The 27,756-nt window shown below is 59.2% G+C and overlaps 6 protein-coding genes across 6 annotated transcripts; 1 reads left to right on the forward strand and 5 right to left on the reverse strand.

Moving 5' to 3' along the window:
• Positions 1-369: 369 nt before the first annotated feature.
• On the reverse strand, positions 370-2,485 carry TYSND1 (trypsin like peroxisomal matrix peptidase 1). The gene is made up of 4 exons (XM_082765075.1): positions 1,303-2,485; positions 1,077-1,207; positions 802-981; positions 370-713 (listed from the first exon to the last, which is right to left on the reverse strand). The coding sequence occupies exons 1-4, from the start codon at positions 2,397-2,399 to the stop codon at positions 508-510; spliced, it is 1,614 nt and encodes a 537-aa protein (XP_082621201.1). The 5' UTR covers positions 2,400-2,485; the 3' UTR covers positions 370-507.
• A 349-nt stretch (positions 2,486-2,834) lies between these two features.
• SAR1A (secretion associated Ras related GTPase 1A) lies at positions 2,835-6,466 on the reverse strand. Its single transcript, XM_082765079.1, has 7 exons — positions 6,393-6,466; positions 6,125-6,198; positions 5,506-5,625; positions 5,038-5,103; positions 4,340-4,443; positions 3,835-3,966; positions 2,835-3,720 (listed from the first exon to the last, which is right to left on the reverse strand). The coding sequence occupies exons 2-7, from the start codon at positions 6,180-6,182 to the stop codon at positions 3,604-3,606; spliced, it is 597 nt and encodes a 198-aa protein (XP_082621205.1). The 5' UTR covers positions 6,183-6,198; positions 6,393-6,466; the 3' UTR covers positions 2,835-3,603.
• A 257-nt stretch (positions 6,467-6,723) lies between these two features.
• Positions 6,724-16,234, reverse strand: PPA1 (inorganic pyrophosphatase 1). The gene is made up of 11 exons (XM_082765130.1): positions 16,113-16,234; positions 15,865-15,929; positions 13,562-13,615; positions 12,902-13,021; positions 11,487-11,573; positions 11,073-11,199; positions 10,431-10,558; positions 9,147-9,232; positions 8,879-8,948; positions 7,797-7,836; positions 6,724-7,035 (listed from the first exon to the last, which is right to left on the reverse strand). Exons 1-11 carry the CDS (start codon positions 16,174-16,176, stop codon positions 7,004-7,006), a joined length of 873 nt encoding a protein of 290 aa, XP_082621256.1. The 5' UTR covers positions 16,177-16,234; the 3' UTR covers positions 6,724-7,003.
• Positions 16,235-17,273: 1,039 nt separating this feature from the next.
• On the reverse strand, positions 17,274-20,623 carry NPFFR1 (neuropeptide FF receptor 1; the record flags this gene model as incomplete). The annotated part of the gene is made up of 4 exons (XM_082764792.1): positions 17,274-18,048; positions 18,390-18,489; positions 19,350-19,640; positions 20,590-20,623. The coding sequence occupies 4 exons, from the start codon at positions 20,621-20,623 to the stop codon at positions 17,274-17,276; spliced, it is 1,200 nt and encodes a 399-aa protein (XP_082620918.1).
• A 732-nt stretch (positions 20,624-21,355) lies between these two features.
• On the reverse strand, positions 21,356-24,543 carry LRRC20 (leucine rich repeat containing 20). Its single transcript, XM_082765083.1, has 4 exons — positions 23,451-24,543; positions 23,038-23,187; positions 22,716-22,883; positions 21,356-21,578 (listed from the first exon to the last, which is right to left on the reverse strand). The coding sequence occupies exons 1-4, from the start codon at positions 23,530-23,532 to the stop codon at positions 21,427-21,429; spliced, it is 552 nt and encodes a 183-aa protein (XP_082621209.1). The 5' UTR covers positions 23,533-24,543; the 3' UTR covers positions 21,356-21,426.
• A 162-nt stretch (positions 24,544-24,705) lies between these two features.
• EIF4EBP2 (eukaryotic translation initiation factor 4E binding protein 2) lies at positions 24,706-27,452 on the forward strand. Its single transcript, XM_082765289.1, has 3 exons — positions 24,706-24,857; positions 26,077-26,256; positions 26,353-27,452. Exons 1-3 carry the CDS (start codon positions 24,719-24,721, stop codon positions 26,382-26,384), a joined length of 351 nt encoding a protein of 116 aa, XP_082621415.1. The 5' UTR covers positions 24,706-24,718; the 3' UTR covers positions 26,385-27,452.
• Positions 27,453-27,756: the final 304 nt, after the last annotated feature.

A 27,756-nucleotide genomic window follows, 5' to 3' on the forward strand; every position in this document is an offset into this window, starting at 1 on the left:
GGGGGGTTTGGGGGGGTCGGGGGGAAGCGAGCGAGCGGCGTGGGGCCTGAGCTCGCACCCCCCCCCTTTGCGCTTTTTTATTTTATTTTATTTTATTTGGGGGGGGGGTAGAACCTAGCGTGGTCAGCAACGGCACTAATAAATGAAAATTGGGACAGAAAATGGGGAAAAAAAAAAAAAAAAACAAGAATCCACCCCCCACCCCAAGCTGCCCCCCTAACCTTGCCCCCTCCATCTCCGTGCTGTGCTCGCGCTGCTGCGGTGTTGTGAAATAAACGCCCCGTGCTGTGTCCAACGCTCGCCCGCCCCTTCCTGGCAGCCCCAAACATCCCCCCCCACACCCCATAGCACACCCTCCCCAAATGCATGAGGCCAGGGGGTTCCCCTATATGGAGGGGGGGGGCCCTCATCCCCCCACTCTTCTTGCAGAGGGCACCAGGGGACAGCAGGGCTCGAGTCACAGTCTTTATAGAAACAGCCCCCCAATTTTTTTTTTTGGGGGGGGGGTCACAGCTTGCTGGGGGGCCTCTGCTGCAGCCTCCAGGCCGCCCGTGCCCCCTCGTCCCCCGCGTCGAGCGGGGCGAAGGCGGCGGGGTCCCGGGTGCGGAGGTAGCGGGCGAGGGGGGGCTGCAGCAGCGTGACGGGGACGCAGAAGTTGAGGTGGGGATAGGTGGCCCCCGCCGCGTTGTCCCGCGCGTTGCTGGCCACGATCCCTGCTCGGGGAGGGGGCGAGATGTCACCGAGGGGGGGTTACACGTCCAAAAAGGGCTGGGAGGGGTGAGGGGAAGGGCAGGGGCTTACCCAGCAGGCGTCCGTCGCTGGCGGCGAGGAGGGGGCCGCCGCTGGAGCCGGGGTGCACGGCGCAGGTGCTCTGCAGCATGACCGGGGGGGCCCCCACCACGGCCGACAGCACCCCCCCGGTCACTGAGGGGCCGCACGCCCGGCCCAGCGCCCCGAAACCCAGTGCCAGCACCGCCTCCCCTGCGCGACAGTGGGGTGAGCTCGGCACCCTCAAATAGCCTGTTTTCACCCCAAATATTGTGTGTGTGTCGTCCCCCCCCAGTGCTGGTGCTTACCGGGCTGGAAGGCGGAGGCCAGGCGGGGGGGCTGGAAGCCGGGGGCGCGCTCCTGCAGCTCCAGCACGGCCACGTCGAACGGGGACGCCTCGGCGGCGGCGAACAGCAGGCGGGCCTGCAGGACGGTGGCCCTGCGAGCGGGTTTTTTGGGAAAAGACAACACAATTAGGGCTTAAACTCGTGGTAATAAGAGAAATGGGTGGTTTTGCTCGCTGGCTGTGCTCACCGGCTGCCGTGGGGCCGCAGGGTGACACGTGGAGTGGTGCCAGCTTGCAGCACGTGGCGACAGGTGAGCAGCAGGCGCGGGGCCAGCAGCGTGCCCGAGCCCCAGGAGCCGCCGCTCTCCACCAGCGCCACGCAGCCCAGCGCCGCGGCTCCGGGCACCGCCGCCAGCGGGGCCGGAGGGGCCGGGGGCTCCCCGAGCTGCCGCAGGAGCCCGCGGCTGCTCTGCAGGACGGCGTGCAGCGAGCAGAGCAGCGCCAGTCCCCGGCCACCAGCGCCGCAGGAGGCGGCGGCGATGACGGCCACCACGCGGGGCCGGGAGGCCGCGGGGCCGAGGAGGACGGCGCCGCCCTGGGTGCCGGGCAGGCAGCGGGCGTCCGTCAGCAGCAGCGCGTTGCCCTCGCCCGCCGCGTTGCTCAGCACGCCGCCGCTCAGCGTGTTGAGGAAGAGGTCGGGGCACAGGGCGCCGAAGGGCGAGCCGCAGGCCAGCAGCGCCGCGCCCTTGTGGAGGTCGCCGGCGGAGGCCCAGGGCGTCCAGCCTCCGCCCGGCACATCGAGGCTGGGAGCCCGCAGCCAAGCGAACCAGGGCAAGGCGGCGGTGGCCTCCTGCTCGGCCTCCCCCTCGTCCTCCCCACCGCCGCACCAGTTCGCCGCCAGCCCTGCGAGCGCCCGGGCGAAGGCCTGGCAGCGTGCGAAGCCGAGAGGCTGGGCCTCGTGCTCCTGCAGGGCAGGCGGGGCGCCGAGCTGGGGAGCGGCGTGCAGGAGGCGGACGCGGAGGCCGGGCGGCAGGACGGAGGCCGGCAGGGCCTGGTGGCGGGACCAGGCCTCCGGGCCGGGCTGCAGGAAGGGCGAGAAGACGGCGGCGTGGCACAGCACCAGCCCGGGGCCGCGGCACAGGATGACCCCGCTGCAGCTGCAGGGCTCGGCGCCGTCGCCGACGCTGACCACGCAGCAGGGCAGCTCGGCCGACATGGCGGCAGCACGGCGCAAGCGACGCAGGCGATGCAGCGCGGGCGATGCACGCCACGGCCTGCTGCTGCTGCTGCTGCTGCTGCTGCTGCTGCTCCCCGCGTGACGTGCGGCACCGCCTCCCGCCACCATTGGTGCGGGCTGCGGGTGTCACGGCCCCGAGGCGGAGGCGGGGCGGTCGACGTGGCGCAGGAGGGGTGCGCGGGGCGCTGCAAGCAGCCACCGCCCCCTGCAGCCGCGCTACGGCAGCGCCATGCAGCGGGTGGGGGATGCAGGGGGGTTGGTGCACCAGGGAGCAGCACCAAAACCCCTAAAACGCCCCGTGCTGCCCCCCCGGGGGCTTGGAGCTCAGGGTTTGGGGTGCTCGGGGATTGAGCCTGGCCTCCAGCCCGTTCACCTGCCTCTGCTGGCCCCATCCTGTGTGGCTCCGCGCCTCCCGTCCATCCTGGTCCTAAATCTGCAGCCGAAGCTCCTGCGGCGAGGGGCCCCGCATGGATCGGGGCGCTAGCACCGAGCGCGCCCAGGCGCCCGCACAGCCAGGCTAGAGGGAGGCGCCGCAGCCCTTTGGAGGAGAAAGACACGTCTTTATTGAACTGAACGTGAGCGCTAGACAGCCATGGAACTTCCGACAAAAAAAAAAAAAAAAAAAAGAAAAAAAAAGAGAAGAAGAGTAGAAAAGAAACCGGTTTAAGCCTACATTAACCACCTTACGATATGCAAATGTCAGACACCTCCACGCTATGGGCACCGAGCACGGCTCCGCGGCTCTCGCCTCCCCAAAATGAAAGCCCGGTGCCTCGTGCCAGCTCGGCTGCTGTCCCCACGGTGCCCTGGGCTCGCAGCCCGCCTGCTAGGTTGGTTTGCTGAGGACTTCTAATACCATGATGCTTTGTTCAGCAATTTGCGAAAGATCTAAAGAATATCGTTAAATATATTTAAAAAAAAAAAAAACAAAAAAAAACCCTAAACAGACTCTGGACTAAACAGGATGAACGTTAACCTAAAAAGTTAGATGGGACGCCGCTTACGTCAACGCTTCCTTTAAAAAATATATAATTGCTTCGTTTTCCGTGTTGTTCTTTGAGTCAATTGACCACAGTGGTGAGATCTCGCTCTTTTTCGGCGGCACGGCACGCGGCAGCGCATCGCCCCGGCCCCGCCAGCCCCGTTATCCCCGGGAGCTCCCGGCGGGCCGGGGAAAAGAGCTGCGTGTCACCACTGTGCGGCGGGGCGGCCGCGGTCAACGGCAGGACGTGTGCGGAAGGCTCGGCGCGGCCTCGGGAAGCCCACGGGAAGCCAGGAAGGGGATCAGTCCGGAGGAGCGCCGCGCCGGGCGTCAGTCAATGTACTGCGATAGCCAGCGGAAGCCCTCGCCGTAGCCCTGCCGCTTCAGCACGCTGCACATGAACACCTCCATGGGGCGCGCGTTCAGGTCCTTCAGTGGCACGTTTCCCTGCAGAAGCCCAGCCAGGGGTCAGAGCTCTCCCGTCCTCCCCCTGGGCATCGCCGCCACCCGGCCAGCAAGCCCTGCTCAGGCGCTGGGCGCCGCCGTGCTCCCCCTCCCTACCTTTCCCGTGGTCTGTCCGTAAAGGCCGAAGATCTCCCGCAGCTTCTCCTCGCTGATGGCCTCTGGTCTGTCGATTTTGTTTCCCAGGATGAGGATTGGCACGTTGGATATTGTTTCGTCTGTCATGAGGGCCTGCGAGCAAGACAAACGAGTCAGGCAGCGCCCATCGCTGCAGACGACTGCTTCTTTGAGCTCTGCGGCCAAACAGGGGTTGCTTTTTGGTGCTACAGCGCTCCCGTGGGTGGGGTTTTTCCCAAAAGTTTGGCAGAAGAAGGCTGCAGCTAAACACAGGGGCTGTTTCCAACACCATTTAAAAGATCGCACAGCGAGGGGACCCAAACTGCTCCACCCCCTGCACCAAAGATCCCCACAGCAGCACACTTTGGACACCGCCGGTGCAAGAGGGCAAGTCCAAAGCACAAGACTCACGAGTTATACCCTAAAAAAGAAGAGATTTGTCTAGTTTAGCAACTCGAGGGTGACAGAAAGGAAAAGCCGGGCTCACGTTCAGCTCCACTTTGGATTCCATGAGCCGGGAGTGGTCGGCGCAGTCCACCAGGAAGACGATGCCGTTGATGGCCGGCAGGTAGTTCTTCCACACGCGGCGGGCTGCAAGGCAAGCGACAGGCACCGCGCTGTGAGCCTGCCTCCAGGGGACACGCACAGGGACACAGCACAAGGACAGCCCTGCCCAGCCAGCTGCCGGCTCGTTTTGGTGGAGGGAGGCAGCACGTGGAAGGGGAAGGCACATTTGGAGCCCCCGAGGACCCTTGGGGTTGCAGCAGCTGAAAGGGGGGCTTTAAAAACCAAGCAGATTTGCTTTTCTTTTGGAAATTCGACAAACTAAGCCTAAAGATAAAAATTCAGCCACTGTTCAAAAGAATAATCCCGTGACATCCAAGTCTTCTACGGCTAAAAATATTTCAGGCAGCAGAGCGTGAGCTGGCAGCTTTTTTTTCCCCAAACTGCCAGCATAGAGCAGAGCATTCAGCCACCGAAATAACAGGTCTCCTGGAGCCAGGGGGTTATTTCCACATATAGCTCCGTAAGCACTTCCAGGCAACAAATAATTAGGTAGCGCTAATTGCTAGCACTCTCCAGCATCACGTTTTGGCAGATTTTTCTTAAGGTGGCAGAAGAATCTCGGGGAAATCGGGGGGCTGACCCCACTCGGTGTGTCCAGCTCGGCCAGCCGGCGCTTACCTTGCTCGTGTCCACCCAGGTCAAAAGTCGTGAAGGTCATTCCAGCGATCGTCAGCTCCTCTGATGCTGAAAGGCAAAAAAAAAAATAAAGGCTGTGCTTCAGGGAGAGGGAGAAGGTGCCATGGCCAGAGATTTTTGGGGCCGCATACAAACATCACACTTTTTTTATATAATATATCGTTTCTCTGTAGAATTCAGCCACCGAGATTATTCCATGAAATCACAACGGGAGGGAACAATTTCTCCCCCTCCCCACTTAGGGAGATGTTTTAATGCGCAGTGCTCATCCTCCGGTACATATTTCACCAGAAGCCCTCTCCCTCCCCAGGACGGGTTCGTGCTGCTCACCGAACCACGCCGATTCTCCACCTCCCCCCTTTATATTTGGGACACCGACACGTTTCAGCTGTGCCCTCAAGACCTGCAGTCCTGGGAGGGTTCCCAGAAGCCCCCCAGCACCCCACATACTTGGGTGCAGCGTGGGGACGTGCTGGCCCAGCCGGTCATCCTTGAGCATGTGCAGCAGGGTGGTTTTGCCCGCGTTGTCCAGGCCCAGGAAGACAAGCTTGCCAGACTTCTTGTACAGCCCTGTGAGGAAGCAGAGACACACACATTGAGCGGCACAGGGACACCTGGGGACACGAATCCCAATCCCCAGCAGAGCCTCCTGAATAAACAAGGGGTAAAAGAGTGGCAAAAGTGGCAAGTCCTGCCCTGGATTTTGCCAAAATACCCAGCATTTTGTGAGTTATTTTGCGAGCTCTGTATGTAAGCAGTTGTTTTTGCAGGAGCATGCAGGGAAGTGTCCCATGGGATGGGCACAGAGCAGTTTTTGCCCACAGCGGGTCCTTAAACACGGAAATTTTGCCCACAAATACGGGAGTTTTACATTTTTGCTCATAAACACGGAAATTTTACGGGTTTGAAGTTAAACTCGTAAGGGATAGCGGCGGGTTAGAGAGAAAAAAAGCGCGAGGAGGGAAGCAGCACAGCGGGATAACCCCCTCACACCCGGTTCCTCCCCAGTTCGGGGCCGGGACGCGCCCTGGCCCGGTGCGTGTGGGCAGCGGGGGCTGGCGGTGCTCACCCAGGAACTGCAGCACGCTGCTGAAGCCGTTGTACAGCCACTCGAGCAGGAACGACATCGCTGCGGGCCGACACCTGCGGGCACACGCGGCGGGGTGAGGGGGGGGGGGGGCAGCGCCGGGCCTGCGGGCACCGCGCCGGACACGGAGCCTCCCCGAGGGGCCCGTACGGAGCGGGCCGGCCCCACAGACCCGGAACGGCCCCAAAAGGCCGAAAGGGCCCCACAAGGCCCCGCAGGGCCCCCCCCGGCCCCGCCGCCCCCCGCCCACCTGCGGCCGCCCCCGGCCCCGCTCCGCCGCCGCCGCCTCCTCCGCCGCCAGCTCCCCGCCGGAAATGGCGTCACGCCCGCTTCCGGCCCGCCGCGCTGGCTCCCACGTCGGCTCTGGGGCTTGACGTCACGCCCCGCCCACCACGCAGCAAGCCACGCCCCCTCCCTCCACAAACCACGCCCACTCCCTTCTAGCGCCGCCCGCCACCCCTGGCCCCGCCCCTTTCCCCCCAGGGCCGCGGGTTCGAGCCCCGCCGCCGCCCCGGCCCCTCTCGGCCCCCCCCGGCCCCTTTTCAGCCCCTTTTCGCCCCCCCCCAGCAGTGAGGCGCAGCGCGGGTTCAGTAGTTTTATTTCCAGCACCCCCACCACGCGTACCGGGCCGGCCTCGCCCCCCACCGCCTGCTGTGGGGCACAAGGGGTGGGTTCGGGGGGAGCTGAGCCTCCCCGCGCCCCCCCCGGCTGGATACAGCAGGGATTGGGGCTGGGGGCAGCTCTCGGGGGCATAAATTAGAGGCAGGGGCTGCTCGGTGACATCAAAGCTAGGGGTCTGGGGGAGCAGGCAGGGCAGCTCCGCTGGAGGATCGCAGCTGGCTCAGCGTCCGTCCCCGCTCCTTAGTTTTTGGGGTAGTAGAACCACTTGTCCACTGTATGGGAAAAATAAAAAAAGGGGGGGTTAGTCCTCGGCCTCACCCACCCCGCACCCCACAGGTTCTGGCGCAACCCGGCTCGGGAAGGTAAGGCCGCCTCCCTCACGCCCCAAAACACACGTCCTGATTCAGCTTCAGCTCCTTCACAGCTTTAAGGAGCTGGGAGGACAGCTGTGACAAGGTGGGCGAGGGGACAGCTGCCCCAGGGGTTGTCCCGCAGTTGTCATTTTCCTACAGCGCGCCCCGCCTGAGGGACAGGGTGCCGACACAGAGAGCCTGGCTACCAGCCCGCAGCTGCTGCTCGCTCCCTGACAGAAATGCCAGCAGCAGCAACTGCACAACCGAGCCCACGGCCGCTTTCTGCCTCTCCTCTTCGTGGAGATCAAGCGCTTCCCCTCCTCGCCTCGCCTGCACTGACAGTCTGGCGAACCCCTTTGAGAGGAGCCGCTGAAAGCCCTGCTGTCACCGCACCTCAGGACTCTGAAGTGCTCTTCTCCAAGGGCCTGCTACACATCAACCTCTGGAGCAAACTGCAGCAGCTCTGATCTGCTCACTGCCCACGTCTCAATGAAACGAGGCCACGACAGAAGTGACGGAGCAACCAAACAGCACCTGATACGAGCCAGGGCCGACAAGGTCCTTCATTTTCCCCACTGCTAGAGCCAAACCAGGCCGCCAAACCCTCCCTTTCCCACTGAGGGTTCCTCAGAGGCAACCTCCAGCCTGCCTCAGGATGCAGCGCGGGCTTTCCAGCTTACCTTCTGGTGGGATGGGGTTGGCAGCCGTACAGGGTGGTGCCTGCAACGAGAAGCGGATTAGCAGGCAGCAACTGTTCAACCTCCCTCCCGCCTGGGGCTCCCTGGACACCGCTTAGGGCCGCACGGATCTTTTTTGGGCACAGTTTAGGATCTGAGCAGCGTAAATCAGCCTGTGGCAGGCAGTGAAGGACGCGTCCTGTCATCACGCAGCCCCCCCTGCACGTGCCCGGCGTGCCGCTGGGGCTCTGCCCTGGGCGGGGGCCTTCGCTCCCCTCGCGCTGCGGGGCCACCTGCTGCTGACCGCAACCAGTCTCTGTCCCTAATGCTATCCGCAGCCCGCCCTCTGCTTCTTTTATTTAAACGTGCGAGGTAAGGGTGGAAAAGAGACACAAAGGACTCTCGGGGAACTCCTCAGAGGAGCTTTCACCTGATGCTTAAAAAGCAGACAGCCAAGGGGCCCTGGCTGGTGACACCCTCCGCCAGCACTCCACTTCCAAAAAACGTCTGCGGAGAGATTCTGGTTTCCAGTCACGTCCCCATGCTCTGAAGCAGCGTTTCTGTTTTGATTCTCCTCCCCCTACTCCTCCAAGCACTTTTAGGTTGCCAGCACCGGTGATTTCACAAGCCTCGGGAGATTCAGCTGAGCCCTGAATCAGGGGAAGGTGCTTACACGGGAAACCTCAAGCTCTCCATTGCAAAGCGGGCACGGTCCCTGGCTGCAGGTGCCTCAGAAATGCGGCTCTGATCCCACAGGGTGACCCCGCGCTGCGAAGCTCTCCAAAGGCCAAATATTTAAACGCTCTTTGAGCAGCTGAGAGCCGAGCTCCAGGACAGAAACGCAGCCCTTCACACGGGATTGGATTCCTTCTCCCAGATGACTAAGGGCGAGGAGAAGCCTCTGGAAGAATGTCTGACTCGCTCCACATCCATCTTACTTAACCAGAACCAGATGCTGCGCTCAGTCAGCCAAAAACTTTCTAAGCATACAGGGTCAGGCTCCTCTTACTGAGATGGCAGCTTACGGCCCCACACAAACCACACTGCTCTGCCACGGGCGCTGGGACACCCCAGCTGGGACTTACTGCATCCACAGTAGCTTTAGCACACTCTTGGCTACAGCAGAAGGGACTGTCCGAGACCGTCAGGTTTGTGCTGCAAGAGAAAGGGCGCTCGTGAGAAGGCGAAAGCCAAGCCTCCCCCCAGGAGCATGAGACAATGGAATACTGAGAATCGTTATCAGGTTGCCTGCTGAGGCAGCGAGCAGCCAACAGAAATTGTGTTAAGTCAGGAAAGGAAGCTTCATCGGGGCTCACGGGGAAGGAGCGAGCACAGCGACCAGCGTTAACCTACCAGTTGATCTCTCCTCCGTCAGTTTTTTTAGCTATCAAAGCTTTCCAGTGTTCGTGAGTGCTTTTGATGACGTTCACTGCAAAATCCTAAAGATGAAGACAAACGTAGTTAGGTGCGAGCACTCCACCACGTTCCCCAGCCTAGCAGTTACGTGGAGAAAGAGGCCTGTGTTTACAGGCTGATTTTAGACAGAACACCTCCCAGAGTGCACTGAAGCCCTCTTGGAGCACCTCTTGCATCGCTTTGCCTTTTGTGAACAACAGCAACCTCCCAGCACACACCAGCTGAAACAACACCGATTTTACAATAAGTGTTTTACTTCCAAGGTGGGCTTGCATGCCAAGGTCGCCTAGCGAGCTTGAAGCCAAGAGAAACTGAAGGCAGATATTCTAGTCCTGGGCCACTGCTGCCTTACAAAAACACCCCGCCCCACAGCTCCTCCTTGTTTGTCTGCAGCAGCCAGTTGGGCCTGACCAACCTGCCAGCTTTCCTCCGCTGCAGGCAAACGGCTCCAGCGCTGCTCGTATCAACAGGAAGAGTCACCCGGCTAATCTAGCTCCGTAGCTAGTTGAAAATGAGCCCACTTCCAAGCAGATCACAGCTTTTTCCCTTAAAAGAAGTAGTGTATACCCGAGTGCTAACAGGTCAGCTGGAGGCTGGATCATGGGCGATTGTTCCAGCAGGAACACCAGCAGTAAATATCCTGGTCTGACGCAGCACGAAGCCAACTACAACACTGCAGCACCACGTGCGAGGAGCCTTGTCCCTGCTTTCTGCCTCCATTCCAGTTTCACCCAGTCTGAGGGGCAACGAGATGGCCCAGCACACCCAGCCCAGCACCAGTTGAGGAGTGTCACAATTTAGGCCTGAACGAACATTTTCACTCCTGCCTTCGCCTCCCTTGGGCACTGGCTTTGTTCCACCGCAGCCTATCGCGCGTTGAAGCAAAGGGTGACAGCAAGTGGCCTTTGCTCCAGAACAGGAGCAAATAACCCCGGTGTTTTTCAGCCTGGTCCTGACAGGCTGCCAGCCCTGACGGGACCTCACGCAAACATCAGCTAGAAGCCGGACTGATCGTATCCAGCAGTAGTGGGGCGATAACCCTGTGCCTTTTCTCCCAGGATCCCTGCAAGCACCAGCCCGTAAACAAGCAGGAGGGGAGGCTGGAGCAGGAAGAACGAAGGCAGGTGTACCCCCCAGCCCTCAGCAACTACTCGTTCAAGTCCCCATGCACCCAGAGCTCAGTTTTTGGGCAGGTCAGGGTAATGACAACACTGACCCTACCTTGTCTTTAAATTCACCGTTAAAAGCAAACTGGTTTTCTGGCTTTCCGTCGGGTACTTTGTATCTTCTGAACCAGTCCACCGTAGCTTCCAAGTACCCAGGCTTCATCCTCCTGACATCATGGATATCTAGGCAGGGAGAAAATTTTTGCGACCCCGACCCAACAGCACAAGGCACCCTGCTACCGCCCTGCTCTTTCGAGCTGCCCCTCCCCGCAGAGCCCTGGCGACATCCTGGACAGGTTGCAGGACAGACAGAAAGCGGATGCCTGCACGTGGGGAGGGAAGTTGGTGTCTCAGCGTCAGAACAAAGCCCGGCTTCCCCCAGGAGCACGGACGCATTTACACAGCTTTGATGCGACTTGCTGAGCAACCCCCCTTCCTTCCACTCGCAGGACGGGCTCAACAGCCAGCCTTTTCTTCGAGATCCCATGCCGTGCAAAGGTCTCCTAACCTGCGATAAACAGCAGCGTATCCCTTTGCTAGAGGACGATAACGTCCTGTTCTGCTTTCGCAGCCAGTATCGCATCCGATAAGCGTGGTGGCAGAGCAGGAGCAAGTCCATCTCCTGCCCTGAAAGCTTCCTGCAGGCACCCAGTGGAGACGGGGCAGGACCAGACCCGCTCCTCCCCCCGCCACCTACCATTATAGTTGCCCGCCTCAGGGTCTTCAACGTTGATAGCGATTATCTTCCAGTCTGTCTCGCCCTCATCGATCAGTGCCAGCGTGCCCAGCACCTTCACCTTGATTACCTCCCCTCGAGAGCAGACCTGCGAGGACAAAAGACTTGTTGGCAGCACCCACACGTCCGAGAACACGCACCAGGAGGCAGCGCAAGCTGTCAGGAGTGCAGCAGGCAGCCCCGTACCATAAATCTGCCATCGCTTATCAGCAGCCTGCAAGCCTCGGCTCACAAGGCTTTCGCTCTAAGATCTCATCAACCATCTCCAAAGACAAGAGAGGAAACATCCCATTCGTAAGATACAGGAGATAAGGGCGGAATAACATCTCTGAACAATGGGCCCCGTTAACCTCATTTACCTTCAGGAAGCATTACCTTACTTCCAATCTCGCACACATCGATGGGATCGTTATCTCCACAGCAGCCAGTACCTTCATCCTTATGCCCTGGGTCTTCCCAAGTCTGCAGAAACAAAGCAAAAACCCCACACTGAGTGAATTCTGTTTGAAGAAGAAACAAAAGGCAGGTTTATTTCACACAGGCACTGGCCTGGAAGACACAGCTGACGACCCACTTCACACTTGCTTTCAGGGCTGATGGCCGCGCTGTGGTTTTACACTAGCCTGCAAATGCAGCTTAAATCCAAGTCAAAGTTCTTATCTTGCCAGGGGCAAACCGCTCCCTCCCGCTGACAAACCTTCTTTCAACAACTTTTCAGACTTCCTCCTCAGCTCAACAGCCGCATAAAGGTGAAGCTCTCATCTAGGAAGAATACTCACTGCTTTGGCTGCCTGCCTGCTCCTCTCCCTATTCATTCCTTAACAGAAGCTTCCTGAACTCCAGATAGCAGCCCGACAGAGGTGGAAGACAGATAGGGTGTATTGCTTCCTTCTGGTCAAAGGATTAAAGGACACTGTTACACCAGAGCAGAAATGAGAACCTGGGGCCCCATACCCTACACCACATAGCATCCTAATTCCTCTCACCTGAAGCTGTGAGCACTCACAGGTTGGAAAAGGGGGCTCCAGATGGTATTGGAGCCATGCCTCCGAAATTACCAGCTGCTTACAGCACACTTCCGATCATTCTGATCAGGAGCAAAAGGACATAGGGTCCACTCTCGCCATAAGGAGCACCTACCTCTAAGGTCGCTCAGATAGAGAAAAATGAACGCTCTTCCCAACCCCCTGCATGCCAGGACATGACTGTGATAGTCAAGACTTTGTGGTGCAGCCAGAGCATTCAGGTCACCGAGATCTGTGGCGCTGAAGGACGCCCCACAATCTCTATCACACGTCTCTGTGAGGCAGTTGTAAGCTCAGTCCCTTTCCTCTGAAGCACAGATTTCTCTGGGCCACTAAGACACAACTGGCCGAAGGGTCCAAATGTTACAATTCCACACAAACGATACTCAGATTTTCACTGCCTTGGGGCTGCACACCTCGATCCTGTACCATTAGCTCAAAACTAGATCCTAAAGCTTTACCTGGCGGGGAAGGGAGCACGTGGCACTGCCAAATGCCCTTTGTGAGCCTTCTGCCTGTACTTCACTGGCAGCAGCTGCTTGCCCTCTGGTTTTGCCACAGCTTGTTTACAGCACCAGCTACGAGCCTCTCCCTGGAGAGTTCTACCTGCAAACATCACTGCTTTCCTAACAGGTCCCCTTCGTCGGCAAGGCTACAGGTGCAGCTGCAAACGTGTGAGTTCCAGCTCAGCCTTTCAGCTGGCAGGGGTCAGAGGCACACACGCAGACACGAGGAAGAGCGAGGGACAGCGACAAGGTACAGCACCTGCGGGAGAGCACCGTAATTCCAGATGTAGCCCTTGTGGGGAAACACGTTGGCTACATAGCGCAGCTTTCCCTTCTTCACGTCTTGCTTAATTGGGTTTAAGGGGTCCTTTGTCGCAATCTGAAAGAGAAGTTACATCAGGCTCTCTACTTTGCTCTCGAGGAAAGCGGCAGTGATTTTTTCCAGGAAGCTGGCAGCTAGCTGACAGGCCGGGGAGCCAGGAGCTGACACCGGGGCCAACACGAGCACTGCACAGCCCCGTTTCCTGCTGCATCCCCTGGGTGCAGATTTCAGCAGGCTTACCGACGTCAGAACCCGACACGGGGGTGAGACCGGTTACACGCCACTTCAGGCAGGAACCACAGAAGAATACTAAGTGGTTACAACTCCTGCAAGACCTCAGCCTTTACCATTAGGCAAATATTTACATGAGAAGCCAGAATTGCGTCTAGAGAACCTCCTTGACACCAACTCTGCAGGAAGGCAGGTTTTGAAAGGCCTGATTTATTGGGACTCGACCACTGTCTTTCAAGTTATAGAGCCAACGATGCTCGACTGTTCTTCAGGAGGCAGGAGGGAGGAGAGGAGCAGCGCAGCCCAAGACTATTCATAGACTAGACAGCCGAAGCACTTGAGGCAGGACTGGTAGTAATAACTTACCTCCATTTTAGCGTTTGTCCAGCGAGGTATTTCCACAACCATGTTGAACACATTCTGAAGAAAGCAAAACATCAGTGAATGGGGAGGAACCTCAATGCCACACCATGCCAGAGCAGACATGTAAGCACGAACACCAAGAAGGCTGCAAGAAAACCAGAACTTTTTGCTTCCCCCCGCCCCCAGTGCCAATTCTGAAACACCTGACAGAAGTCCCACAGCCTACACCTGTGACATGTCATTACTCAGATTTTAATCCCATGAGGTTAGGCTAGATTGCAAGCTTTCTGCACACCTTCCACCAGGAGCCTCCTGAGAACATCCCTGTCATCTTTTCACAGAGCAGTGCGTTGGAGTGAATTGACACCAGCAGCACAGAAACAACACCAGGTGAGACAAGGTGAGGTTTTAGGTGTGATCATTATATAGGAAGCGTGGAGCTCCTACAGCAAGAGCCAGCCTGGCCATTTAGAGCAGGAGATGCCTGCAGTAGCCACGTCCTTAATAACACGTGTACCTACAAAACATCCCGAAGGACTGAGAGCTTTGCTCCCAAATATTTGTCCCCACACCTGGCAGGACCTCACTTATGGGTAACCCCTGACTCCAGCTGGGCCCATAGGACCAAGGCTCTTCCACACCTGAATCTTAATGAGCGCTGCTGGAGGAGATTACGGCCTTTAATAAAATGTCAGACCTTGCTCCCCAGCATCCACCAGGTTTCTAATCCCCACGGTAAGCAGCATTAGCGTTGCAAAGGTAACATGGGGCGTGCTAAAACCCTTGCACCTGTATTGCACCACAAATAGATTGCTACCGTGCAACGAGCGCTGTTACATCACGCGCCTCCCTAATGAGTTTATTGCATCCTCCTAATTGCAGGGGGGTCACTGCTCATTTGCAATTCCAACGGGAAAGGATATACGTTATTTGTACTTATAGGTAAGTTGAGGAAAGGAAGGAGATGACCACAGCTGGCTGGGCAGGGCAGGAAGGATGACTTGGGGGCACAGCTCGCCACCCCGCAGCTCCAGCGCCCCGAGGCCCAGACCTGGCTCGGCCCCGGACACCCAACGGGCGGCCAAGGTCGCTCCTTGGGACCGGACGCACAGGTACAGATGAGGTCAGCACATCCCAGCCCGAGGCTGAAAAAACTCCCCGCGATAATCCGCTCAGTGCCAGAAGTCTAAGGATAAAGATCAAGGCAGCAGACACGCAGCAAGGTAGCCTCGTGCTCCGAGCTGGGCTCCCTACTGCAGCTAACGAACCCGCTAAGTAACAAGCAAAATCCCTGCAGAGCGTTCCAGCTACAGAAAGAACGAGCTCCAGCGTGATCAGTTGTGCAATTCTGGCTTGCTTTTCTCTCAATGACTTGGCACCGAGGCGCTGGCGAGCAGCACGCTGTGCCTGAAGTCAGTCATCCCCTTCTGCGTGTTAATCATTACCAGGCCACCAAAACCCTCCTCGCCCTGTGCTACAACGTGTGACACCACCTCAATATTCCCCTCCGAGTTACCTTTCGGATGCCTGCTTTCCCAACTAGCTGCAGGAAGTGTTTCGCCTCCCTCCCTGATCACCATTTTTCTTTTGCTGGCCGTGGGCAGCAAACAACGGGCCTGGTGGCTCTCCCTCCTTCCCCTCAGCAGCCCGTGTTACGCCCATTTTCCCCATGAGAGCAACTGTCAGCACCGGCCTGGGCAGGACAGCGGCCAGCAGCTTGCCTCAGAGATCAGCCTAATGGGCTGCACATCATCAGGGCACTCGCTCTTCATGCCCTCTCTACACCCGCTCTCTCTACACACTGCAGCGTGCAAGAACACAGGAAAACTACTCTTTAACCTGCACACGTGGCTCTCTAGCGTGTCCTTTTCAGCATCCAAACCCACACTGTTCCTCAAGCTGCATGGCTTTTTAGTACTCGTTAGAAGAATAAGCAAGCTACAGAGGTGAGGAGCGTGAGTTATCCCTGGAAAAACGCTGAGAGCAGACCCCAGAACTGAGCTGCTTCGGTTTTTCGGGCAGCGGTCTCGAAGAGCCCGAAGCGACTAACCGCTGGCGGAGCGCGAGCAGCGCGTGGCAGGCGAGCCGCTCCTCCTGAGGTCCTGGGGTGCAGCTCCGCATCCTGGCCTGTCGCCGGGCAGGTTAGGGGCACAAAAACGACCTTACAGCGGTTAGAACCCGCGCATGACACGCACCCCATGCCCGCAGCACACACCTGCGTGGCTCCAGGCGGGGAAACCACGACCCCTGCCCCCCTCCCACCGCCCCCCTGGAGCCCGACACCCACACAACCCGTCCCCGCTCACCTCAGCGCCACCATCGCGCAGGGGGATGTCGTGGAAGGGGGAGATGTACCGCCCGGCCGCGTCCTCTGCAAGGCAAGCGGGGCGCCTCAGCACCGGGCCCAGCACCGGGCCCGGACCAGGCCGCAGGCCTCAGGCCTTAAGGGGGGGGTCTTGGGGGGGGGGTCCCCCGAGAGCCCCCCCCGGCTCGGGGCGGCCCGGGAGGGGTTGAGGGGATGCGGGGAGGGGTTTCGGGGTGCGGGGTCACTCACTGAGGAACAGGCGGTACCCGGCGCTGTGCGGGGCGCCGCGCTCCTCCGCGCTGTACCCGGCCATGGCGCCCCTCACGCCCCTCGCCGCGCCGCCGCTCTGCGCATGCGCCGCTCGCCTCAGCGCGGCGCCGCGCACTGCGCCTGCGCGGCCCGCCTAGGCGCGGGAGGGGGGGTGGGGGGGGAGCCGCCCCCGCCCGCCGCGGGGAGTGACGTGGCGCAGGGTGACGTGCGGGGGGTGACGTGTGCGGGGGGGGGGGGGCGCTGAGGGGAGGGGGCGCTGCTCCTGTGGGCACCAAGGGCACCGCAGCATGTTAGGGGCCACCAGGGCCACCACAGCAGGGCATGGGCCACCAAGAGCACCACAGCATGAAATGGTCCACCAAGCCCACCACAGCTTGGGGTCCATGGTCCATCAAGGTCAACACAGTGTGGCATGGCACCACACAGTCCACAACAGCCTGAGGTGGCATGGTCCACCAAGGCCACCACGTCATGGAATGGTCCACCAGGACCACCACGGCATGGCATGGTCCAGCGTGGCCATAACAGCATGGGGTGACATAGTCCACCAAGGCCATCACATCATGGGATGGTCCACCAGTGCCACCACAGTGTGGCATGGTTCATCAAGGCCACTACAGTGTGGCATGGGCTGCCAGGGCCACCACGTCATGGAATGGTCCACCAAGGTCACCACAGCATGGGGTGGCATGGTCCACCAAGCCCACCACAGCATGGCAGACCGTAGCCTCAACAGCATGGGTTGACGTGGGCCACCAAGGCCGCCTCAGCATAGGATGGCATGGTCTGTCAAGATACGGCATCACATGGTGTCAACAGCATGGCATGGTTTCTCCTGGCATGGCCCAGCGTGGCACGGCCACTCTCACGCACCTTTCCCCCACTGCTGTGCCCCCATGATGGTGGACAAGGACTGGGTAAAGGGGGGACACTGGTGGGACTCAGGGACATGGCATCAGCAAGACGTGCATTTATTTAAATCCTCATTCCTCCCCACAACAAGCCCTTGAGTTGGAAGTTCATGCCCTGCATCAAGGCCACCAAACCATGACAACATTGGGGTTCCTCTGTACCAGAGTGTCATGCATGATGTCCCCACCGGGCCCCATGGTGACCAGACGAGGCGGTGGCCGTGGCTGCTCAGCCATCCCAAGCGGGGACACCGGTTCGGCGAGGCGCCAGGGGCCCCGATTCGGAGTGCGGGGGCGAGTCGCTGGCCCGGGCCAGGGTGAAGACGCGGTTGCGGGCGCCGTAGGGCCCGCGGTGGCGCCGGCGCGGCGGCGAGCAGAAAGGGGCCCTGAAGGCCTCCTGGAAGCCCCGTCGGAAGTTCTCGTTGAAGTAGCCGTAGATGATGGGGTTGGCGCTGCTGTTGAAGAAGGCCAGCCAGTGGGCGAAGGGGAAGACGTAGACGGCGACCAGGCGGAGCTGGCGCTCGCTGAGGCACCCGTAGTCCATCAGCAGCATCAGCGTCCAGAGGGGCAGCCAGGAGAGGGTGAAGAAGAGGGCCATGATGATGAGCATGTTGATGACCTTCGCCTTCCTGCGAGACACCTTCCTCCCCTCAGGCTCCTCGGGCCGGGCGCCGTGAGCGGGCGCTGCCGACTTGAAGAGCTTGAAGGCGATGCGGGTGTACATGACGACGATGAGGGCCAGGGGGGCCACGTAGATGTGGGAGAAGAGGACGGTGGTGTAGATCCTCCTCATCCCAGTCTCGGGCCAGGCCTCCCAGCAGGAGTAGAGGGGGTAGGAGTTGTTGTAGGTGTCCACCATGAAGTGGTGCTCCTCCCTGGTGACGGTCAGGGTGATGGCAGAGGGGCACATGATGAGCAGGGCCAGCACCCAGATGACAGCGATGGTCACCAGGGCTTTCCTCAGCGTCAGCTTCTGCCGGAAGGGGTGGACGATGCAGCGAAACCTGCGGGGTTGGTAGGACCTCCTTGTAGGACCCCAAGGAGGTGGCCAAAAGCACGATCACGGCTTTGACCTGGGTTTCATGTTCACCATCGCCACACCTTCGTGGGCACCTTGGGAGGTGAAGAAGAGCGGGGATGTGGTGCTGCGCGGGCGCCAAGCTTGGGATGAGGGCTGTGCCCATGGTGGGACATCCCTGGGGAAGGAAGGTGGCCAGCACCCCATGGTGGGAGGGGAGGGTTTCATGCAGCAGGAGGTCTCCTTAGCCTCAGGAGGTCTTTGCAGCCTTGGGTTACCCCACCATGATGCAGGCTGAGGTCTCAGGAGCCCCCCACCCCAACATACCTCTCCACAGCGATGGCCACCAGCGTGAAGACCGAGGCTGAGACAGACATGCCCTGCACCAGGCCGCTCATTTTGCACATGGTGTTGTCAAAGGGCCACCCTGCAAGCACAGAGGAAGCTTTGGGGGTGGTGGGCTGGCCCACGTCCCCCACGTCATCCCCTACCTCATCATCACCCCTGAGGATGAACACATTCAGCTCAGCCGTGTCCATCAGCAACTCCCTCTAGATGTCCCCATCCACCGTGCGATGCTAAATCCTGGTCCTAAGCAGGGGAGCCGTATTTTTCGCTTGTTATTCATACAGAGATGGCCTTTAGCAGTACAGATATTTAAAAAAAAAAATGTTTAAAAAGATTTGTATTACACTTTTCAGAAGGTTATCGAGCTAGGTGACATCATAAATACTTCCCCTTGCCCTTTCTCCTGCATTTCTGCAGGACTCCAGCTATTGTCAGAGGGACCAGCCTTCAGGTTCTTGATCTGCAGGGCTTTAATTTGCTTCCCTCGTTAAGGTGTTGAATGGCACTGGGTAAGCACAGCACTGGAGCAGGAACACGGGTGGTATCATGGGGCCACAAAGCCACCAAAACCCTTTTTATCTTCAAAATACAGTGTGGTGGAAAAATGCCCATGGTCTGTTGGAAGCTGGAGGATGTGGCATCCTACCTTGGTGGACATGGGGCTGCAATCACTAAACTGCAGGTGTTAATAAATACAGAAATGTTCTGCCCCTGGCTGTGGCCCGTGACACTCAAGATGATGGAAAGCAACGTTATGGCTTCAAACCTCCATCAGACACGGCCCACCACCTGCCCTCCTCGTCCTCAGCACAAAAGATGTGCAGGAGTTTTGGAGGTGGCCTCCTAGGGAGGGTGAGGAGAAGGCTCATGGTGTCCCCCACCACTTCCCTTCACAGATCTCATCTCTGCCTGCACCTATCCGCTGCCCTGCTGCCTCACCCGTGATCAGGTTGTCCACCAAGGTGGTGGGCATGCAGAAGATGCCCACCAGCAGGTCGCTGATGGCCAGGTTGAGGATGAACATGTTGGTGACCGTCCGCATCTGGCGGTTCTTCACCACGATGAAGCACACCAGGATGTTGCCAATCATGCACATGAGGAAGATGAAGGTGTAGGCCAGGATGAACACCGCGGCCACGGGCGAGGAGTGCTGGTAGTAGGCCAAGAAGGTGTAGTTCTCCTTCAGGAGGTGGCTCTCGCTGGCGTTGGCCCAGCTGCCATTGGAAGGCTCTGAGGAAGGGACAGCAGAAAAATGGAGGTGGAAGGGGATGAAGCGACCCTTTCCTTCTTTTCCTGATTGCCCTGGAAGGTGGGGAGATGCCCTCAGAAATGGGGAATCCCAACCGTGTCACCGCCTCCAGCTCAGGGGGCTGGGCCAGCAGGCGGGCTGGCTCCGCGGTGTGGATGCTCCTCCAAGCTCCGAATGAATTTTTGATGTACAGTTTAAAGAAACCCAGCGGGCATCTTGTTCTCCTGGTGGTTTTTTTCTTTCTTTTAGGGCTCACGCAAGGAGAGCAGGGCATGGGGAGAAGCCCATCTCCTGACACGCTGCAACGCTCAGACCACGCAGCAGATGCAGCGATGTGGTCTCCAGCCCGGTTGGTCCGTCAGCATCCCCGGTGTCCAGGAAAGAGGAGCCCGTGCACTCTCCTCCCATACCCAGCATTAATTAATATGTAATTATGATAATTACCTGGAGCCAGGGCAGCTCCTGGTGGACGGGGGGACATCGTTTTGCCGCTGCAGACCTACCAGGGGGAGCAGGTCCGCGCACCGGCCCCCGGCAGGGATGGGGGGGATGCTGGGCAGGGGGGGGCTCACCCTGTGCAGACACAGGCTGCGATTTTAAGGCAGGAAAAGGGAAATTTTGGACCGGGCAGTCACCGAGCCCGCAGCAGCATCGCCCAACACCTTGATTAAGCCCGAAACTTTGCCCGACTTTATCTCCCTGAGCTGCGATTTCTTGCAGCAGTGCCGGCTGAGAAACCGGAGGATGCTCCGGGAGGAGGGAGTGGGAGGAAGGGGTGAGAAAAAAACAGCCCCCCTGCCCCGAGCTGGATATGGGGACGCGTCCTCCTCTCCGCTGGGGATATCTGGGTGGCGGGGGCTTCCCCGGGTCGGTGGGGAAGAAAAAACCCGCAATCAGGGAGGGGAACGAAACCTCCGCCTCGCTACTCACCCCCGCCGGGCTCCGGGTTCCGCAGCGCCTGCATGGGGCCGGGGGGCTCCAGCTCCAGCTCTCCTCCGGCCAGGGGTCCCCGGCACCGAGCATCGCTCCTGTGCCACCGTCACCACCGGCTGCGGCTGCGGCAGCAGCTGGGGGGGCGGAGGGGGGGGCATCCTCCCATCGCCATGGATACCGGGGTACCCACGGGCGGCTCGGCGGGGATGGAGCCGGAGCAGCTTTGCAGATCTTGTCACCTTGGGGGCTGGGGTGTCCCCCCCCAAAAGCCTCCCGCCACAGGGCGTTAGGGCACGGCGAGGCCGCGGGGGCAAATATTGTCCCCCCCGCGATGGGGGCAGCCCAGGTGTGGGTGCCCCCCAGGGAACCCCCAGCCCGGCTATATCTTGAGCCCCCCAGTGCGTGTGCTCCTGCAGGGAGGCAGGGAAAGCTGTGTCCCAGCAGGATGGGGACGGGGCCACCTCCTGACATCTAGGGGCTGAAGGTTCTCCTAATGCCCTGTGTGTCCCCCCTGCATCTTTGCAGCCCCCCCGGCGTCCTCCTGGCTCCACAGACACCAGGGCATGGGAGGACCTCGGGACACCACAGTGCACACGTGCGTGTCCATCATGGGGCTCCGTGGAGGCCCTTCCCCATGTCCCCAGCCCCACGGGGACATGCCACCGCATCCAGGGTGCCAAATGCAGCACCAGGACCCGCAGGTACCTGCGGGGTGGTTTTATGGAGAAGGTAACTCATCGATTCAGAGAGCAAAGTGCGTGCAACACACGTTTAATGGGGCGGTGTCAGCAGGTGGAGGCTGCGGGGAGGTCCTGCTGCACCAGGCAGGACGTGTCAGGCTTCGGGGACGTCGCCCTCGGGTGACAGCAGCAGCTCGAAGGGGACGAGGGGCCGGACGAGCAGGCGCATGTCGGGGCACACGGGGTTGGCGCGCAGGTTGAGGCTCCGCAGGGAGGCCATGGAGGCCAGAACCTCCACCGGGACCTCTGCGGGAGGGAGCAAATTGGGGACAGAACGTCAGGGGGGGTTCCTGGAGAAAAGGCTGGCGTTTTTACCCCCCAAAAAAACAGTGCAAGGGGTGCTGGGGAGCTGCAGCGCCCGTGTTTACAGCCTCTCCCCCCTCCTCTTCCTGCTTTTCCGAGTGGAACGGCTGGAGAAGGAGAATACGGGCATTAAAACGCAGCAAGGGAAAAAAAAAAAAAAAAAGCAAGAAGCTTCTTTTCTAATTAAAGCCAACAGTAATTTTCCTCAGATCAGAATATGATAATAACGGCGAAATAAAACCAGCTAGCTCAGATCAAAGGCTGCTGGGGAATTGGCGAGGGAAGGGATGACAGCTCCGACTAGGTGCACGCAGCTGCGTGGTGGCATCACCCTCGAGGGAGAAAAACACAGCTCCAGAAGCCCCTCGGATGAGCAGGGAAAGAGTTAAAAGCCCTGGCACTAATCTATGCGTGGTTACACTGCAGCTTGAGAGCTCCTTGAGATGAAAAGGGCAGCTGGTGGCACTCACAGCCTGGATTCGGAGCCCAGGGGCTCCGGGCAGGCATTAATTGAGCTACTTGTCCTCCTGTTTCCCTGGAGAACATCACCCGCGGCCTCCAGCTGCGGCTCTGCGTGCCCAGCAGGTGACTCAGGAGCCTCCAGATACCGTCAGCCTGGGTCACAGCCTGGTGGCAGCCCCAGCAGAAGACATGCAGGACCAGGAACCACACGTGGTTGGGATGGTGACAGCAGCAGCGCCAAAACCCAAATCTCCTGCAACCCTCCTGCAGCTAAGCTCACCCTCCCCGACCTCCATTCACCGTCTGCAGAAAACCCATCCTGCTCCCACCAGTCCCACAAGTGAGGCTCCTGCTGCTGGATAGCAGCACCAGGATGATTTTCGGGTGCTTTAGCCCCGTTTCTGAGGCTATACCAAAGGTCTTCTACCAGCTATCGCAGCTGGCTTGTAGATGACACCAAGCGGGGAGAGAAAAACTCCTCTTGGTGTCTCCCTCAAGGTCCACTGGGGTGAAATGGGTGTCCCACCATCCTAGTCCTATGCCCCAAGGGCTCCAAGCCTGGGGGGCTGTTAGGTTCAGGCTGGTGGGCTCTCCTTCTCCATCCTCTCCCCCTCTCACCTGCGATCTCGTTCCCTTCCAGGTCGATGCTCTCCAGAGCAGGGGCGGCCGCCAGGGGCTCGGGGAAGCGCCGAAACTTGTTGCGGGCGAGGTTGATGGCCCGCAGGTGCAGCAGGGACCCCAGCTCCTCGGGCAGCCGGTGCAGGAGGTTGCCCTCCAGGTTGAGCTCTGAGGGGAGGAGAGGAGAAAAAAGGCGGAGAATTTGGGGGAGAAAAACGCAGATTGCCCACTTTTTGCCACGAAGCTCCCGTGGGGCACCACAAACAGCGGGAGAAGTGTGCTGTGGGGTGGCGTTCCCTGAGGTGTGGGGGCAGCCCCTTACCTCGCAGCTGGCTGAAGGTGGTGGCGAAGCGGCCGGCGAGGGCCCTCAGCTCGTTGTTGGCCAGCGAGATGCGGTGGATGCCCTCGGCGACGCTCCTCATGGCTTTGTAGATGCCGGCGGGGAAGGCCACCAGCTTGCAGTCGGCCAGGTCTACCCCGGGGAGAGCCGAGTGACGGCCGGGGGCAGGTGCAGGCCGGCGGCTGCCAAACGCCGCGCTCGTCCTCCAAAAAAACCCTCACTGCGCAGCCCCACACGGGGACAGCGGGACGGGACACACATTTCCCTCACCCCCTCTTCCCAAGCAGGCCTCTCTGCTGCGGGACGAGGATTTGGGGAGAGGGCTGCGACCCTGTCCCCTTCCCCAGCTGCCTCCGGGCTGTGTATTTTTGGGGATTTTGGGGTCCCGGCCTTACCCAGGGCGTCCTCGCGGGCTTCCACCGCCTCGTTCACCCTCCTGGCCACCCTGGCCACCGCCTCGCCCATCCGCCGCTGCATAGGGCCGCCTAGCCGGGGATGGCGGGCGGCTAAAAATAAAATATAAGGCCCGGGACGCCTGCCCCGGGAGCTGGGGGGGCGATGGTGCCAGTGGGAGGGGTGTCCTGGTTTTATTTTTGCTCGGGGTTTGGCAGCGGGGTGGGATGGGGGGGGTGGAAGCTGTGAGGAGGGTGGGAGGGTAAATAATAGGTAAATCCAATGAACAAACACACACAAATATACAAATAAATATACGAAAGTTAAAAAAATAAAGAAAAAGGCAAGGAAAAAATGCAAAGAAAAAATAAAATAAAATAAAAATACTGAAAAATGTAAAACCTTTAAAATACAAAAAAAAAGTAAAAGGCAACAATAAAAATACAGAAAAAAAATAATAAAAAAAAACAATCAGGTCAAAAGTACACAAATAAAGAATGCAAAAATATGAATCACAAAAATTGTAAAAAAGTAAAAAGTCCAAAAATAAAAGTGCAAACGTAAAAAATTTAAGAATGCAAAAATAAAAGATGATAAAAAGGCATAAGGTGCAAAAATAAAAGGTACAAACACAGAAAACTTAAAAATACAAGAATAAGAAAAAAAGCACAAAAAATATAAAGAAAATTTTTTATTTTTTTTTAAATTTTTAATTTTTAAAAATAGAAAAATAAAAGATGGTAAAATAAAATGGTAAAAAGTACAAAAGTTTAAAAAAGACATTAAGAAATTCAAAAACACAAAAAGAAGAAAAGAATAAATAGGTTAAAAGTCCAAAACTAAAAAATATAAACAAAAAACAATGAAAAAACAGAAATGATAAATAAGAAGTGACAGAAAGTCCAAAACTTAAAAATATAAACATAAAAAGAGAAAAAAAAAAAAAAAGAAAAGAATAAAAAGGTTAAAAGTCCAAAAGTATACAATCATAAAAAAAACACAAATAAAAAAATACAAACATAAAAAACACAAATAAAAAATACAAGCATAAAAAATGCAAAAATAAGAACAGAACAATTAAAAAATTAATCTACCCCCCCCACACAACCCGGGGCGGCCACGTGGCGCCGCCTTCCCGAGCCGGGATCCGAACCCGGGTCCTCGGGGGCGCGGTGCCGGAGCGCTGCCCGCTGCGCCACGTGTGTCGGGCGGGGGCAGGCGGCGGGCCCGCCCCGCGGTGGCGCCGCCCCGGGGACAATAGCGCGGGGCCATGGCGTCCGCCGGCGGCCGCCCGCCCAGCCAGAGCCGCGCCATCCCCACGCGCACCGTGGCCCTCAGCGACGCCACGCAGCTGCCCCCCGACTACTGCACCACCCCCGGCGGCACCCTCTTCTCCACCACGCCGGGAGGTAAGCGTGGCCCGCGGGGCGGAGGAGTTTGCAACCTCCCCCCCCCCCCTCCACCCTCGGGTCCTCGATTTCGAGGGGAAAAAAAGCTTAAAATCGGCGTTCACCCACGCGTGACCCGCGCCCCGGGACCGTTCTGCCGCTCCGAGGTGGCCGCAGGGTTAGGGGAGGCTCCCACGAGTCGTGGGGGAGCCCCTGGTGCAGCCGGGGACCCCCCCACGAGGCGTGGGAACCCCCCCGTGGGGCGTGGGAACCCCCCCAGAGAACGTGGGACCCCCCCCACAGCCGTCCCCACAGCGTGGGACCCCCTTACAGTGCGTGGGACCCCCCCCACGGGGCGTGAAACCCACTCCACGGAGCGTGAGACCCTCCCCACGAAGTGTGGGAAGCCTCCCCACGGAGCGTGGGACCCCCCCACGCGGTTTGGGGACGCTGTACTCGCAGCGTGGGACCCCCTCATGGAGTGTGGGACCCCCCTGCAGAGCGTGGGACCCCCCCACATGCGGTGTGGGGACCCCCACGGAGCGTGGGAAGCCCCCACAGAGTGTGGGGACCCCCCCACGCGTGGCGTGGGCACCCCCCGTCCCCACGCAGCGGCACCAGCCCCGTTAGGGCTTATTTAGGATTTCGGGACGATCGCTGCGCCCTGAGCCTGAAGCCACCTGGCAGAGGGGATCCACGGGGTTGGCGCCCCAAAATCCCACAGAACCGGGTGGTGTTTTGGGGAGAAAACCCCCAAAACCCCTTTCTCCCCTCGCCGAGTGGCAGTGGGGCTGGGGGGGGACGTCACCGCTCCACGGAAGCCGCTCGGTGCCCGCCGGGAGGACCGGCCTCCCTCCGGCACCCCTGGGCCTCCGCGGAGGCTTTTGGAGCGTCCTCGGCTCCGCGCCGCGGTGTTGATCCGGCGGCGGGTTATCAGCACTGATAAGAGCGCGGGGCAGCGGCGCGGAGCCGCGTCCTCCCTCCCCGAGCCTCCCCGAGCCGCCTGGAGTCTTCTCGAGGCTCCGTGGCTCGGGGTAGAGGCCCTGAGGGAGGCTGCGTGTCCTCGTGCGGTGGTGGCCGGCCAGCGGCGACTCCTTCTGCAAACAGAAGAGGCTCGGGGTGGGTCCGGGCGGCCGCCCAAATGCCTCCGAGCGGAGGCCGTCCTCGAGGAGGAGGAAGAGGAGGAGGAGGAGGAGGAGGAGGAGGCCCGTTTGACGAAGGCCGTGTCCCCCCGCCCCAGGTACCCGCATCATCTACGACCGCAAGTTCCTGCTGGACCGCCGCAACTCGCCCATGGCGCAGACGCCGCCGTGCCACCTCCCCGACATCCCCGGCGTCACCAGCCCCGGCGCCGCCACCGACGAGCCCAAGGCGGAGGCCGGCAGCAGCCTGAGCAATCACGACGGGAAGCCGTCGGCGGGTACGGGCAGCGGGGCGAGCGGGGTGGCCCCTCCTGGTCCCCCGGGGTGTCCCCGCTTTGGGGACACGCTCACGCCTCTCTCCGTCTCTCTTGCAGGGGACGACGCGCAGTTCGAGATGGACATCTGACCGGGCGCCCTCCTGCTCTCCTTCGCCATTTCCCAGATTTTTTTCCTCCCGTTTTATTTTTTTTTTTGTGTGTGTTTATTTTTTTTTTTTTCACCACGTCGCCTTCAGCTCCCATACACCTGCCCCCTTCCCAAAACTCGTTTTAAGGAACAACGCCTGGAAATGGAGGGTGTTTTTTTTTTTGTTTTGTTTTTGTTTTAGCAGCCGGGCTCCCCCGGAAAATTTCAGCAGCCGTGGTACCCGAGGAGGTACCAGCACCGCCGATGCTGCCCCTCTGGGTGGGGAAAAGTCTTTTGGGGTCCAGGTTTGACCCCGACAGCTCCCGGGCTCCCCGCTTCCACCGGGCAACGCAACGCGGCCGTGCGCTGCGGGCAGCCCTTGGTTTTATGATAAATATTTATATTTTCTGGTACTGAGCAAAAAAGGGGAGAAAAAAAAAAAGGGGGAGAAATCTCGCCCTCAGGCCGGGGAGATTTGGGATCTGGGGGGGGATTTTCTTTGCCAGGTACTGGCATCGGGGTGCTGCGTGAGTGGAGATGCGGATAGGCGTGCGGGTGGGTGCTTGTGACACGCGCACAGATATATATATGTTATATAGAGAGAGATATATTTTTTTTCCTTAAAATGACGATCCGAGGGGGTCCCTCGTGTCCTCGGGGTGGCCGGGGCGGCGCGGAGCGGGGAGGGCGATGGCCGTCAGCCGCGCGGTGCGTCGCGGGACCGCTGCTCCCCGAGCCGAAAAAGCGATAATCCAAGGGACATCCTGCCTTTCTACGACTTTCTACGACGTTTCTACGGCTTTCTACCGAGTTTCTACAACTTTCTACCGAGTTACCTTTCTCGTTGTTCTTTTTTTTTTGTTGTTTTTTTGGCTTGTTTCTTAAACGGGGTTCTGGCTGAAGAGCGAGGAGCGCCCGGCCTCTCGGGGCGGCTTCTCTGCTCTTCAGGGTTTGTCGGTGGTTTTTTCTTTTTGGTTTTCCTGTCTCTTGAAAGAGGTGTTGGGGAGGAGAAGAGCTCTCACCGGTGGTTGCTGTTACAGCGAGGTCAATAAAGATCTTGGTTCTACGACGCTGCTGCCTGCGGGGATTTTCGGCGCGGGGCGGAGGGCTGGGGGTGCCCCGCAGCATCCCGTGCTCACCGAGGGCATTTTGCCCCGTTTATTCGCGGGGTGGTGAATTGCTCCTCGAAAAGACAGGGCTGTCTGCGGGGGAGGAACAAAATTCCACGTGCTGGGCACGAAATGCCTGCACCTAAATCCTTGCACTGGGGCCGAGCCTGTTGGGGTGGCGGTGGGATGCTCGCGCCACGCCGCGTCCCGGCCTTTACCATTTTCGGGCTGCCTCCGGGCTCCGTTTACATTCCCTGCCCTCCT

Source organism: Aythya marila (assembly GCF_965140915.1).
Source record: "Aythya marila genome assembly, chromosome: 7".
In the NCBI taxonomy this organism is placed as follows: Eukaryota; Metazoa; Chordata; class Aves; order Anseriformes; family Anatidae; genus Aythya; species Aythya marila.

Coding starts and splice junctions, on each gene's coding strand:
- EIF4EBP2 (XM_082765289.1), top strand. CDS start 24,719: ATGGCGTCCGCCGGCGGCCGCCCGCCCAGCCAGAGCCGCGCCATCCCC. Junction 24,858..26,076: donor CTTCTCCACCACGCCGGGAG/GTAAGCGTGGCC, acceptor CCCCCGCCCCAG/GTACCCGCATCATCTACGAC. Junction 26,257..26,352: donor CGACGGGAAGCCGTCGGCGG/GTACGGGCAGCG, acceptor TCTCTCTTGCAG/GGGACGACGCGCAGTTCGAG.
- LRRC20 (XM_082765083.1), bottom strand. CDS start 23,532: ATGCAGCGGCGGATGGGCGAGGCGGTGGCCAGGGTGGCCAGGAGGGTG. Junction 23,188..23,450: donor AGCCCGCGAGGACGCCCTGG/GTAAGGCCGGGA, acceptor TCCCCGGGGTAG/ACCTGGCCGACTGCAAGCTG. Junction 22,884..23,037: donor CACCTTCAGCCAGCTGCGAG/GTAAGGGGCTGC, acceptor TCCTCCCCTCAG/AGCTCAACCTGGAGGGCAAC.
- SAR1A (XM_082765079.1), bottom strand. CDS start 6,182: ATGTCGTTCCTGCTCGAGTGGCTGTACAACGGCTTCAGCAGCGTGCTG. Junction 5,104..5,505: donor CGTCCCCACGCTGCACCCAA/GTATGTGGGGTG, acceptor TTTGCCTTTCAG/CATCAGAGGAGCTGACGATC. Junction 4,444..5,037: donor CCTGGGTGGACACGAGCAAG/GTAAGCGCCGGC, acceptor CTTGCCTTGCAG/CCCGCCGCGTGTGGAAGAAC.
- PPA1 (XM_082765130.1), bottom strand. CDS start 16,176: ATGGCCGGGTACAGCGCGGAGGAGCGCGGCGCCCCGCACAGCGCCGGG. Junction 13,616..15,864: donor TGCGCGATGGTGGCGCTGAG/GTGAGCGGGGAC, acceptor TGCTTTCTTCAG/AATGTGTTCAACATGGTTGT. Junction 11,200..11,486: donor TGTGCGAGATTGGAAGTAAG/GTAATGCTTCCT, acceptor TTGTCCTCGCAG/GTCTGCTCTCGAGGGGAGGT.
- TYSND1 (XM_082765075.1), bottom strand. CDS start 2,399: ATGGTGGCGGGAGGCGGTGCCGCACGTCACGCGGGGAGCAGCAGCAGC. Junction 1,208..1,302: donor CTGCGGCCCCACGGCAGCCG/GTGAGCACAGCC, acceptor ACCCGCTCGCAG/GGCCACCGTCCTGCAGGCCC. Junction 982..1,076: donor GGCCTCCGCCTTCCAGCCCG/GTAAGCACCAGC, acceptor ACTGTCGCGCAG/GGGAGGCGGTGCTGGCACTG.